Here is a 14,223-nt window from a genome sequence, read left to right as displayed (position 1 = left end):
GCATGCACACAAATCTAATGCACATGACTGAACGAAGGCAGCAAGGTCACGGTAAACGTTCATTTTTCTGTACAAAATTCGCAGCCTTCTTTCTGTGTTTGAGCACACTTTCGTGTAACGTTTCTCTGCAGGGACCAAGCATCCATTCAAAATTTAGGATTGCTTCCCTTATCAGGAATATGTGGAAGGGGGGGAAGCAAGCGCACTTTCATGAGCGGATACCTAACCTACAATTTTTCTTTCTACTGCATTGCACAATGCTTCCTCCCTCTTTCATGCTGGGAGTTGGGACGTTCACCGCTTCACCCGCTTGTTTGTCAAAAACTTTAAAGTCATACCCACATCCGTTTCTGCTGTACTTCCAGGTTTTTTTCCAAATTATATGCTCCGACTGAGCTCACAATTATATTCCTGACATTTATTTATTCTCTTGTTTATCGAAAATGTCAATTTTGCCAAAGCGAACTGTAGCATGGCCGCTCAAGCACCACTTCCGCATTTCAGTGACAAACCGTGCACTATTAGAGAGTGCGCAAAAGACCAGCTGTGTGCAACCCAAGAAAAACGCCATTTTGTGGGTGTGGTGCCGTTCGCCCATAGCTCGAAGATATGCTCCTGGACTCTGTGCGGCAGGGTTCATGCACGCTTGGTGACAGTGACTGTGATACCGTTCGCTGCAATGCTGCGGAGCATGCGCCGTGAGACACCGTGTTCTCAAGAGAAGAGTTACCAGGCTCACGGGAGCCTCGATTCACGAGATGCAAAGCATTCTCTCTCCTCTGCCGCATATCCATCTGTCAAAAGTTGCTGGAGAACTTTGAGGTGAAGCTTGGGAACTTAAGTACTTCCTGATCCAACTTTGAGAAAACTACACTCAAACCGATATAACAAACCCAGATATAATGAAATATCGGTTATAACAACGTAATTGAAGAATACTCTTGTAATAGATAATACTTTTACAGCAAATTATTGTATATAATGAACTTACTTTCGTGCAAGATACAACTTTATTATAATGAGGTCCGAGTGTGCACGATAGGGCAAATTGGCAGCGCTGATGAAACCCTTGCGTAGTGACGGCAATGCTCCGTTGCACGTTAGATAGGCACAAGCTTCCCCCGTACCTCATATATAAACGGAAGACGCTCCCGAAAGGAGTCGTTTTCCCGAGTAGTGTGATCATGCGGGCCAACGAGAAAAATGGGTGCGCGATGCAATCAGTGTCTTACTTTTTTTTTTTCGTCGTGAATACCGAGTGTGCGTTACAATCGAGGGCGCGGTAGAATCGAGTAAATACGGTACTCGCACTTGAACATCACACTGGCTCGTTCAGCCTACAACACAAAGCTGCCACCCTTCATCATTTTCTAAAGAAAAATAATGCCAAAGGAAGCATTCCCACCCAATGTTGTTGCTCCCGTGAACGAAAACGCCAATAGAAGGTTTGCTTAAAAAGAGCAGCCCTGCCATTAAGACATTGGCAATTGACTGGGGCCTTGCTGACCTTTTCGGCAGCCATGGAGAAGTACTTGAAGGCGGTCTCGTTGTTCTGTGTCACCACCGAGCTTCCCTCGAGGAACATCTTGCCCAGGAAGGCCATGGCATTGGCGTTGCCCGTGTTGGCCGCCTGGGTGAAGTAGCTCAGGGCGCGCGAATGGTCCTGCTCCACGCCCCGTCCACCCTGGTAGTGAAGCTGGCCTAGCCCCACCTGCACACACATTCAATGAACACTTAGTGTACACTCGAGTACACCTGTTTAGTGTACACCAGTATACACCAGGAGCCCTATGTCGTCTCCACTTCTCTCCAGCAAGACCAGGCGAGCGCAAACACTGCAGAACTCTCGAATTCTGTCAATATACCTGCCTTACGCAACAACCACAAATGGGGATTTCCTGTTACAGTGAAACTTCACTCATATGTTAGTTAACCCATTTGCCCTACCCTATCATTACAAAATGCCGGTTTCATTTTTAATTCAGATAGGACACCGTGCATGCTAAATTTCCGTTATCATTCCCAGACTGTTGCTTCTAAAATATATGATAACACCCATGTTCACTTTTACATGTCATGGTTAAATATGGTCGTAACACCTGTCATGTGGCATCATCCCTACAAGGAAGAGCGAAATTTACTACTGTGCGTTACCATAACTTAGTCGAGCGGCTAACTTCCAGTTACAAACCCACATGCGTGAGCACATAGCGCTCCTGAAGAAAGCAGAAGCCTGCACGTCTTTTGACCTTAGCTTTTGCCATATATACTCACATTCCTGCTATCCGAAAAAGAAAAAAGAAAATTTGCACAGTGTGCATTCTGCAATATCACCCTGTTTTTCTAACAGTATTGCACACTGAAAAAGCTTCCCCAATGAAAATAGTCCTATCAGGCATTACATTCTACCAGGTAATGCATTCCTGTCTTGAACCGACGTAACACTGCAGTTAAACCGCTTATGCTTCGGTTCTGATGCAATCGAATAAGGATAACTTATATGATCAGTCAACCCATCGGGGTGTCACAGTTGCTTTAGCACATTGAAGAATCATTCAAAGTTATGCGAAGTAACGAACAATGAGAATAGGTCAGCCTAGATTAGACCACATTGCCAGAAGAGTTTCGATACTAATGCTTTGAGGTTACAGGTCTTCAGGACATCGACAAGCAAGAGTACCTGGGCCTGCACATCTCCTTTATCGGCGAGGAACTGGTAGTACTGGATGAGGTCGTCGTCGATGAGTCCCGTTGATGAGCCTGGGTTTTCAGCCTCATCTAGTAGTCGAATTCGTTGAATCAAGGTGGAGCCGCCCTTGTTGACGTCCTGCTCCACTGCGTAAAAGAGAAAGCACAGGAGAAATAATGGTTGCACTTAAGGGAAAATAAGAGCAAATTTTCATTTAACAATGCATGGTTAAGGCACGCTATAAGATAACACTATTATGTTAGTTTAGACTCATGAGGTATGCAGAGAAGCATGCGTACCTAAATGTGTGCATGCATACCTAAAATATTCGTTAGCACAGGAAAATTTCAACTTCCCTCTGAAAAACCATGCAAATTCATGGTATCGTTCTATGCGCATATAGAAAATAAAGAAGCAACCTCTCCTACCATTCTATCAAGCATATGGACTGAATGCATGGCTCACCTACTTTGGCCACCTTCCGATAGTAGGTCAGAGCCGCCTCGCAACTCGTGAGCACGCTGTTGCCGTACCAGTACCGGTAACCCAGGGCCATTTGGGCAAATGGGTTGCCGCCCAGGGCCCCAAAGGTGTAGTACACGAGCGCCTTGGCTTGGCTCGAGTTGACCCCCAAGCCGATGGCGTAGACGAAGCCAAGGTAGGTCTGGCCCGTCGGCGAGCCCTTCGACGCGAGGGCTTCAAAGTATAGCTGGGCTTTGGTGACGTTCTGGGGGACCCCATCGCCAAACAGGTACGCCTCGCCGATGGATTCCTGCGACGCCGTGTGGCCGAGGTCGGCCGCTTCCTCCAAGAGCTCGTACGCTCTGCAGCAGCAATAGAGCGCGTTTTGCACTTAGTAAGGCAGCCTATAGCGCTTCTACATTGACAAACCATTGCACATTTACGGCTCAAAGGTTAGACGCAGAGGTAAAAACCTGGCGACAACAAGCCAACCAAGCATGGCAATGCACCTCTGCTCGCACTTTTACGATAATACGCCATTTCATAGTACTCTTCAGGAATAAGAGAAATATAAAAAATATAGGGAGAAAGCCAGTACGCGAACAAATTATAAACAAGGACACCATGCACAAACTACAGAGCACAAATGTTGAGAACCACTCTACGCTCTTCAACCATTCTAGTCCAAAATGGTTCTGGCATGCCTTATGCTACAACTTTGAGATTCGCGTTTTCTTCTCACAGTGCTTCTACCTTCAATTTCAAATATAAATGCTGACCTGGTAGTTTCTCGTTTACCAGCTTTGCGACAGGTCATCAGCTCCGCAGGCTCGTCCATTTCAAGACAGCCGACTCATAAACGAAGGAAGTGCAAAACAACATTGAAGCGAATGGCAACTGTGCCCCCCAGTGCGTGATAGGACGACCGGGGTATGGGGTGACGACAAGGGGTTATGAGGTAGGCGGTCGTTTCTATGCACAGCACCCTCCTAATTCAATCACACCACTCGCTCACCGAAACTGGTGCAAAAAAAAGCCCCCCTTCCAGAAGAAAAAGCCACCTTCTAGTGGTGTTTTGCGATGCACAATTTGCAAAGTGTTGCGGCTATTTTTATTCGACATATCTGAAGATGTTCCTGTTGATCGATGCTAAGCATTCTCGTTTTCAAAAGGTAGTCCGATGTAAAGGATGATTGCACTTACCCCGAGATTGATAAGTCAGGTTTGACTGTATCCCTATAGAAGGCATAAACGATGGACTTGCGAGCATACAACTTTCTAGGTTCGAAGCAAACTTTCGCTAAATAGCAAGGAAAAATGGTGTCAAAAGACGACAGCAATTGCTGCCGCCACTTTTTCTTGCGCTACTACAGCAAAGATCACGCAGCACCGACTAGCCTTAATCACGACCCATTTATGTTCAGAGCTACGTCAAAGCTTGGTCCCAACAACGTCTCGCATGCACCCACTCTCAAAACAAGAACTCCCCTGCAATGCCCTCTTACTTTTTTCTGTCAGAGTCTGTTGAGTTGAGCAATGCCTTGGCTGCTTCATAGAGGCTGATTGCTGCAACAACAACAAAAAAAAGAGTGACTCGTTAGACAGCACAACCGGCAACGAACAGCACAGTTAATTTCTATCACCACAATTATTTCACCATTAATCACCACCAAATTACTGTTTATATCAGTGCTTAAAAGCAGTAAATGCTGCCAATTATTGTTTCGAATTCAACTTGAAGCCAGCACAGTCTTTAAATCAAATGTATGGCTTCCTTGTGTGACCTCCGAGATAAGGGAAAGTGTTAAACATCTCGAAGGCCATGCAATCGGGCCTAAGTCGCAGAAACAACCACCAGGTGGATGCGCCATCCGTATAAATGCTGTTCGAAGTAGGGTTAGGAAGCGTCTCGAATTTTGAGAGACCATCCATGTCGACCCGGTCGGGACTGCTACATGTCCCGGATTTGTTCCGAACTGTCCAGTAGAAACACACTACGAGATCCGACGCACGCCCAACAGCGTGCGTCATGCTACGAAACATGAAATTTGCATGAATCGCGCACAGAAAGCAATGTTGCAGTGGCTTGCGAGGAGCTCTAGCTGAACTTGTGCATGAAGTGCGACGTTTACGAGTACAATCTCCAGCAAGAGGAAGTTTTGGGAATAGTGCATAGCCAGCGGAACTACTATTTCAAGAAGCCGCAACATAAAAGGAACGACAGGTTAGTCTGGAACATTATGCAATAATAAAAAAAATGATTTTGTTGGCTCCGAATGTTAGAGCAATCACCCCTACCGTCTCAATTCGCTTCATTGAAGAGTTGGTAACCATAGCTTGAAGGCTGCCAGCAAGAAAAAATTACCATTATCAGCCCACTGACTTAGGAACATGGCTTTCGTGATGTAAGTACACAATCGTCCTGCATTCTTGCCTCCATAGAAAATGCTGCCGCCATGGACACGATTCGATACCGTGACCTTTGAGTTGGCAGTCGAGTGCCATAATCGCTAGACCACCGTGGCGAGTACCCCGTACAGGGAAATCTAAATTTGCTCCCCTTGGTGTGGCGACAACCCAAACATTACGATGAATCTGTTTGGTCCCAGCAATGCCACCATAGAAATAATGTATTGAAAACCTCAATAATAAGGGACAATTTCATGACGACCCCCGTATGACACGATGGCTCTCCGATACCAGCAAAGAAAAAAAAATCACCTTTTATTTTTACGTGAATATATTAGTACCAATCAAACATATTTGCAGGGGTCATTAGATAAATACTTGCATGCCTTTAGTTTGACAACTAGAAAATTATAGAGCGAGACAGGTACAGTGTGCTTTCTTAGAATAAAAAATTGATGCTCCCGGCAGTTAATATGCTTCTATGATGTTCTTTTTCCTGGCTTTAAAATGGCTCCTGAATATGCATTGATCGAGCATGTGTCCAGCATCGTTGCCTAGACAAGCTCTACGCACACAGAGTAGCTTGAGCTAGTCTGCAAGCTTGTCTTTGAAGTTCAGATGTTATCACGTTTGTGACACATGGAAATGTGTGCCAATTGAAATACGGCCGAAAATCTCCTCGCTCTGTTCGCTGTACTCGGTCACATACATGCCATGATCCCGCAAAAGAAATGCGTCGCAGCTATCTTCACCGTGCAAACTTACTTCTCCCAAGGCATACGCTCGTAACAGGAGTGGCATATCCCCAAATGCACTTCACAAGGGAACAAATACGGCGGGCACAGCTCAGTGCCGCATGAACTCTCAACAGAATGAGCTCCACCATTATTACAAGATGGTGACACTCCCGCATCTCGCTCTTCTGACAGGAAACTGCTGCCATCGTGGCTTCGGTTTCGTTTTGACGTGCTGACAGTTTTTGGACAAATTTTATTGGAAAGAAAGAAGCATGTCGGACTTGATTTCTTTTTTTTTTTTTAACTGAGAATAAAGATTTGCTCACAGCTCCCTCAGTTAATGTTCGGCTCCCGTTTTTCAAAGTAAGTTAATTTACCTTTCGCACACAAGTGTAAGGTCGTGCCGCAGGCTCCTTAAGCGGCCTGTACCTGTTTTCTTTTTTTGGGCAAGGCTGAGTGTTACTGCCTATATTCTCAAGTAGTATTATTAAACAGAGCACATGTTACACTAGAATCTCAGTGATATGAATCTGGGCTAAAATAATCGTATAATCTGAAATTTCGTATCACTAACAAAGTAGCAACGTTCGTTTTTAACCACCGTATACTCACAAAACATATAGTATTGGCTTCAAAACAACTTGAGTATGTCTTTTGGGCACACTCATAGCGGAAACAAGGGATGAATAGCGCAGCTGGCTGCCGCAAATGCAGGTGTCAAAGCTTTGCTTTAGGCCAATTCTAAACTGTGTTCCGAAATTCACTCCACCCATAAGCAAACAACAGAAACACTAAAAATTCTTCTAGCCTTTTTTACGGCATTATTTCCTCTAAACTGCTGCTGCATAGTCACTATTGATCACCAACAGCATACAGTTTTGCATGCAGCAGTCGCGACTGACGGTGCAGTCCTGGTTTCAGTCAGTCAGTGTGCTCACAACATGCGTGTCTTGAAAACTACATTGTTGTTATCTAAGATTGTGTGCAATGCAGTTTTGCCCACAGTGGTAACAGCAGACAGCCTTAGCCTGACTTGGTGGACATTGTATGCGCATGCACTTTCGAAATTTGGTTGTTACCCTGCGTGATCGCGTAGGTGGCGACTGTGGCTTCGTCCGCAGCGGTTGTAAAAAACGATAGCCACAGTTCTGACTGTGCGTGTGCTGGCCACACAATGCTTTCGTCGACTCGCGGGATGGACTCAGTACCCAAGTTTGTATCACACATCGTGACGCTTGTAGTTTGTATCACACATCGAGAAGTGCTTGGAACATTTGAAGTTTAGCCCAGTGAAATTTGGCCGAGGAATTTTATGAATTTGGCAGCAATATGTATCAGCCGAGTTTACAAACCGAGGTTCTACTTTTTATGATGGTTTCGCGTGATCACATCAATGCTGCATAATTGTGGTTCCACTGTATCTTTTTAGGTTGCATAAGGACTCTTTAAACATAACAAACGAGAAATCAAGCACACCTCTTTTTTCCTCCTCAGAGAGTTCTTTAGGCACTGGTTCAGGCAGCGTTTTTGAAGCACCGGCAGTTTTCCCAGAGGGTGCCTCAGCAGCGGCAGCGTCTGGTTCCGCGTCCCCTTTTGCCGGAGGAACAGTGTGGTCATCCTCGAGCCCTTCCGCTGCCTTCTGCTTCGCAGCAACGTCTTCTGCTGTGGGCGTCATCTCTCCATCTTTTCTCTGCGAAACAATGTGACACTTGCAACAAAAGCTGTACAGAGGTACGTGCCAAACTCCCGACACTTCTTCAAGGTGTATCAGTGCTACGACCATGTCAAATTGTCTCAACACCTGTGCACACACCTTGCTGTGCCAAGCCTATGAGAACCGAAAAATTTGGTGCAATGTTTCCCTGTTCCAATATAATTCAAAAGTATGAAACATGAGGCGTAAAAATTTTACACCCAAGATTAGATCTAGTGTGCATTAGTAAGTACACTCAAACCTCATTATAACAAACTTGGATCTTACATAAAAATAAGCTTGTTATATCCGAAAATTCGGTATAAAGATTTATTTTTAGCACTATTTATTGCAACACTATTCTTCATTTATTTTGTTATAACCTATATTTTGTTATAACGAGGTTTGAGTGTAATTACAAGTTTTAACAAGGGAACCACTGTAACCACCTCAGGTCAATTGAAACAGCAATGTATGTGCAACAGGATACAGATTTGCAGCTTTGGCCAGCAATTTCTCTGGAAGGCACAAGTTCACACAGCAAAGGGTTGCGATTCTTGATTCCCAGTTTGCATACTGGGCAACTCTTCACCATCACAACCACATGACAGTACGGTCGCGACTAACCAAGACCCCGCCTCACAACTGCACGTCTCCCGATTCGAGACACAGGCACATACCTCCGACTTTCGAATCTGTTCTTCGGACGTCTCCTTGCTGAGTGACTGCACAGTCTCCCCAACAAGCTTCGGCTCAAATCGCTTCCTAGCACTTCCCGGTTCGGGCATTTCTGCGGCTTGTCGGCTCGGTGGTCGTTCCTTGACCTCGTCATCGTCGGTGCTCGTACTCGGTAGTGCTGGAAGATGGACTTCAGTAACGGGTGCCTAAAGAAGTGTAACAAAATGAAGCCATTTAGGGTTGATCTTGTGTTGAACTAGAGGTAGAGTAGTATTAAAGGTTTATGCAAAAAAAAAATTGCTGAAACACTTCTTGCAGTGCTATTCAAACACCATTAGAGTGGTACTGACACTTATTGGGTACTACCAGCATTACCTTTGAAAGTTTGAAAGTGCCTCCTAAACAACAGATAAACTGCCCTACACTGATGAAATTATGCTTTCCGAGGAATTTGGCGAGGAAGAGATCTGGTAAAGCGACCCTGAAACGGTTTCTTGAAATTTTGTCTATTTTTAGGCTGTATCATTGTCAAATCACATGCAACGAATGTTGCATGCAAATCACATGCATGCAACAACTTAAGTTGCATGCAACTTAAGTGCTGCATCATGCATCAAAGTGGCTACAGGCATCTATAATTATATGCTCCTTCTGGCCACTCGTTCCTACAATGCTCCTCAATTCCTACAACTACAAAGCCTCGCTGGTGACCACAACCCCGCTCAAGTTGAGCTCCGTCAAGCAAGAATCGAAAACAGAGCCAGTTGGCGACAGTTCTCGAACGTAATGAAGCACAGCGTGACCAGGACACTTACTGAGAAAAAGGGTACTGTGGTTTGCAGTAGAACCGACAGCTGGGCGACTTGGCATGTATCCATGTTATAACTTTCTTTAGCGAGCACAAAACAGGGAACGAGAAAGAGACAGATGAGCGGTACGAGCGGTTTGTCCTCTTTTTCTCTCGTTTCTCACCGTGATTGCACAGAGTTTCACTCGGTCCGAGAGCTCCACTAAGCATGCTTCGCAGCGCGTGCCATCGGGCAACAGAGATGAGGCACGTGGAACCGTCGAGATCTGCTCCAGAGGGTGCTGCTGCACTACCAGTCACTCTTTTTTAAAAGACAATATTCTTTCTTGAGGACCTTCGACAATAAAATTTCGGGTATGTCTGTACATTTGTCTGTTTGTCCACGCTTAACAATACCCTAAAGTCTAAACGGCACCTAATGATAACCCAAACCGCCAACCCCGTCAGCAGCGCCCACCAATATTGCTCAAGGTTTAGCGCTCATACTTGTGCGATTGTCAATTTAAACGCAATTATTGTGCATATCTGAGGCGCTATAACAACACGTCAATAGTCTGTATGCATGACTTTTTTCTAGAAACGGGATACATAAGTAATTCTAAGGACCGTAGCGCTGTAACAGTTGTATGAAAAGGCGAGTGTTTCCAACGCTTTGCTAAGACGACACAGTGGTGGCACCTACCCATCACCTTGCGTTCTACACCTTATCACCTCAGAGACTGGCGCACATGCCGCCCGCTTCGTTTTCCAAGACAACTGCCAGATACCGCTCTTGTCTCACGTGTAACGCGACTTGGTGCGCTCGTTCGCCTCCGCTGCACGCTCGAGGCACCCCGACGCAGCGCCTCCAGAACACCATTCACCAATTTTCTTGCGCAGAACAATCAAATAAACGTTTTGTTCACTCTCTCCAGATGCAAGACTATCGTCTTTCGACCACATTTGAAGTATAACATGCAGATACGGGGCCAATTTTTCTCATTTATAATGCCAATCTCCGAAGGAATGCGGACAAACAAAAATCATTTGAGAATGATCACCGATTAGCGTAAGATCAGGCAGTGTGCTGGCGTCTTCAGGGGTGGAGTTACAGCTGCAGACATGTGAACCCTGGTTTTGATTAGATAGCGAGAGCTCAATTCAGTGATGGAATTGCACGACTACACAATGCTGCAGCTTTATGAGTCACCAATGACTCGGCGAGGGCCATTCATGGTGTAGAGTTCATTGGCACAGCTCCTGTCAACGTGCAGCACATTGTAATACAGGCCGGTGACCCGCGCTGCCCATGGGAGGTTTCGTGATGTGCACTGAACGTGCCCAATCAGATCGGTTGCCGGTGCAAGTCAGAAATAACAGACCTGTCTATTATTTCACGCTAATGCAGAATATAACAAAGAAAAAGAGCTTTTAAATTTACACTATCCCTCAGCAGTGCTAGGTAACATGGAACTATGCAATTTAAAAAAGGGCACGAGAAATTAAATACTCATTCAGCTGGGCCACTGCGCTCTGCAAGCGAGTTGTATGCTTCAAGTCCTGTAATAAATTACACCGTTCGTACAGAGAGCTGAAATCAGTCCGCAAATGATTCCTAGGACTCCCCTTACCGGCATAATGCGTTTATACGAAATTGACAAAACAGTTTCAGTATCCCATCAATGAAAGAGAACTGTCATTCACTCATTTAAAACACACTCATACAGAAAATGATATTGGCCTTCCTTAATAGAAATAAACAGCTAATGATAGTAAGAAGAATATAGGAGATTCTAACTGCACTGTTATGAATGCATTAAAGTGCTCCCAATAAATATGTAAAGAAAGCAAAGTGGACGAAAAGACAGTTTGCCAATGCCAGGAACTGAACCTGCGACCTTCGAATGATGTGCCCGATGCTTTACCAATTGACCTATGATGGTGGTCATCTTCTTTCCTCTTTAGCGGGCATTCATGCACACTTAGACCTCATTATAACAGTGTTGCACCTTACTAGAAATTAACTTCGTTATATAAAAATTCATTATAAAGGTATATTCCTAACAGAACAGCTATTTCAAGACTACTCTTCATTTACTTCGTTATAACCAATACTTCATATCTGGCTTCGTTATATCGAGATTTGAGTGCACATGGAAATAAAAAGTGCCAGGTCAGCAGTGCCTATACCAACAATGGCCAGCGTGGATCACCAGAGAACACACGTGAAATACGCCAAAAGCAACTTTAAGCAGCGTTCGGTATGCAGTAGATCAAGGACACACATGGTTTCTTCATCTTTATTTATTTATTATTTTTTGCTTCCTCAGTCAGCACGCAAATGCTGGTGCATGTGGTTTGACTAGCTTGATCCCGCGCGCAACCCGCTTTATTTGCAGCTCCTGGCGACATAAAACCGCAAATGTTCAGCTAGAAGCAAGAAAGGCAGCCGATATATTTAGGCTGGTCCAGCAAAAAGCTTTCATGAAATGAATGTCTGTAGTGAGGCAGCTTGAATTATTTAGTGGCATTAAAATATATTGAAAACATACCCCGACTAATGGTGGCTAGTCACTTCTGCAAACAGCTTGTTCAACCATAGTTTGCTAGCGCTATGACCTAGCAAAGTGTTGACTCAGCCCTCCCAATAAAAACAAGAATAACAGACAAGCCCCAGCACGTGTCGCTAGCATTTTATTCCCACTTAAACCACACTTGGTACAACTGAGTGAGAAACAGCGCGCCTAGATGACACAAAAAATTAAAAAGCACACGCACGCATGCATGCACACGCATGCACACACACACCGCTGTTAACTTCTTGTTTAACTTTCTGTCTCGTCGAGGTGTGCTGTTTCTCGCTCAGTATGTACCAACTGGCCTGCCAACAATTTGTTACCACCACTGGTTAAGCAAATGTGCAGTGCAGAGAAGTGCACTCGCGAATTGTGGAAAGGGTCTGTCATGGTGGTCCACTGTAGTACCGATGCCGAAAGGCCAGAAACGCACCTGCAGCTTGCTCTTTTCGTCGTCGACGCCTTCCCCGGAATCATCCGAGCGATGCTTCGCGGGAGCAGGGCCGTCTCCGCCAACGGCTTCACCCCAGACGAGACTGGCAAAGGCCACGAGTGCCAACAGGCACCACGTGAGCCACCACGCCCGGAACCACATCCGTCTCCTCGAGCCAAGCTGCATTTTGCCTCGCTTGCAAGGCTAGTAGTACATCTGCCAAAAGACAAGGAGCAAGAGTCCTATTAGCACTTTAGATGAGCTCAAACATTTACCTTTCCCTGCAACATAAATTTTTATTTGCCTTTGCTGTCATTCAAATTATTTATAAGCAATCAAACTTTACTAATTAATAGATAAGTTGAACACATCTTGTGGCAGCATTAGCAATGCGCACTTCAGAGGAGCTTTACTAGAAACTAGAAATTTGAAGTCATGTAAGTACATGTTACAGGTTAGTCTAGAGTAGCTTTTGCAATCCAGCCAATCAACTTCCACTTAGATGTTTACTCGCCTAGCATGTAAGCAAAACATCTCTTTTGTTTAAAATCTGCTGCTAGCAGCTTGAGTGACGCCAGGAAGCGGTGTCCAGAGAAATAAATTGAAATTCAGCTCGCCCATACTTGGCATTACCAACACCAAACTAGAATTTTATTATTTAAGTGCATTCTAGTGAGACATGCGCGATAATATATTCACATTCGAATGCTCTGTGAAACCACCATTGGTATAAAAAAAAAAAAAGAACAACACAGGTGTCTGCATTTAACCACTTCTGTATTAATGTATTTTATCTGTATTCATGTACTTTACCTATTTCGCCGTTAACAAGCGTTAGACAGGAATGGGAGCAAGAACACAGTACATACAGGCTTAATAAAGTAAGGCAAAACATGTCAGAGGTCACACACATATCATTGTGCCAATACATAGCACAAAGGAAGAATAACAGAAAAGATATAGGTGAATTAGCAAAGTAATGAACAGTGTTGCACACTGCAAAAAATAAACACAAAACAATCTAACAAGAATTTACACTCACAATACCTGTAAACAAAAGAAGTCATTCAATTTGTTTCCACTGTCATAAATTACATGACCGTGCGAGTCGGCCCATTCTGGGCGACTTGCCTTCACATTTTGACATGACACCATTAACAAGTTTCTTTGACAGAAATGCAAGCATCGGTATTAGTATCATTGGTCGCGGGTGCGAAATCCGTTATTTGCGAGCTAAAAATCGCAAGTGATGCAAAAAAAAAAAATTAGGGGTTTGAGCTGAAACTAAGCCCCAGCGTTCAGCGTGACAGCCGGGTACTTTACCTCTGTGGCATGCCAAGTGCTTGAAAGTGTTGAGAAAAGAACCCTATAGAGGCCTTATGCATTGCGAGGGGTCACGTTAACACATTATTCACCCGTCAAACCGACTGGATACTGTTCAAGGCATCTGTCAAGTCTGGTTGTGAGCACACGACTGATCCATCCAAGGTAGAGAACATCATTGCTTCTTCACTGCCTGACACAACCAAACAGGTTAACCTACCGATGCAGAGATCAGCAGTTGACTCCCAATACGAGGCCCTTCGTGCAATCCGTCGCCGTGCCGAACGCCGATACAGACGAACAAAGTCGCCTTCAGACCTTTCCGCCTGTCGTCGAGCTCAACGAAATGTTCTTCAGCATCTTGACAAGATTGACAGACAACGTTGGAGAAATTTCTGTGGATCTTTGGACCCCAGGCAACCTCTATCTAAAATCT

General features: G+C 44.8%; 1 protein-coding gene across 1 annotated transcript in view; it reads right to left on the bottom strand.

Moving 5' to 3' along the window:
• The window catches only part of LOC119164511 (protein sel-1 homolog 1-like), a 40,943-nt gene that overhangs the window by 16,274 nt on the left and 10,446 nt on the right, over positions 1-14,223 (bottom strand). Inside the window, exons 2-8 of the mRNA XM_075871899.1 lie at positions 12,465-12,680; positions 8,671-8,874; positions 7,774-7,987; positions 4,657-4,717; positions 3,155-3,513; positions 2,681-2,835; positions 1,508-1,711 (exon numbers count right to left, since the gene is read on the bottom strand). Of these exons, the coding sequence (XP_075728014.1) occupies positions 1,508-1,711; positions 2,681-2,835; positions 3,155-3,513; positions 4,657-4,717; positions 7,774-7,987; positions 8,671-8,874; positions 12,465-12,650 (1,383 nt within the window). The 5' untranslated portion in view covers positions 12,651-12,680. The remainder of the gene's footprint in view (positions 1-1,507; positions 1,712-2,680; positions 2,836-3,154; positions 3,514-4,656; positions 4,718-7,773; positions 7,988-8,670; positions 8,875-12,464; positions 12,681-14,223) is intronic.

The sequence above is a fragment of the Rhipicephalus microplus genome, chromosome 8, assembly GCF_043290135.1.
Source record: "Rhipicephalus microplus isolate Deutch F79 chromosome 8, USDA_Rmic, whole genome shotgun sequence".
Taxonomy (NCBI): domain Eukaryota; kingdom Metazoa; phylum Arthropoda; class Arachnida; order Ixodida; family Ixodidae; genus Rhipicephalus; species Rhipicephalus microplus.
Note: the sequence above shows the minus strand (reverse complement) of the source record. Positions and strands in the feature narration are given on the sequence as shown.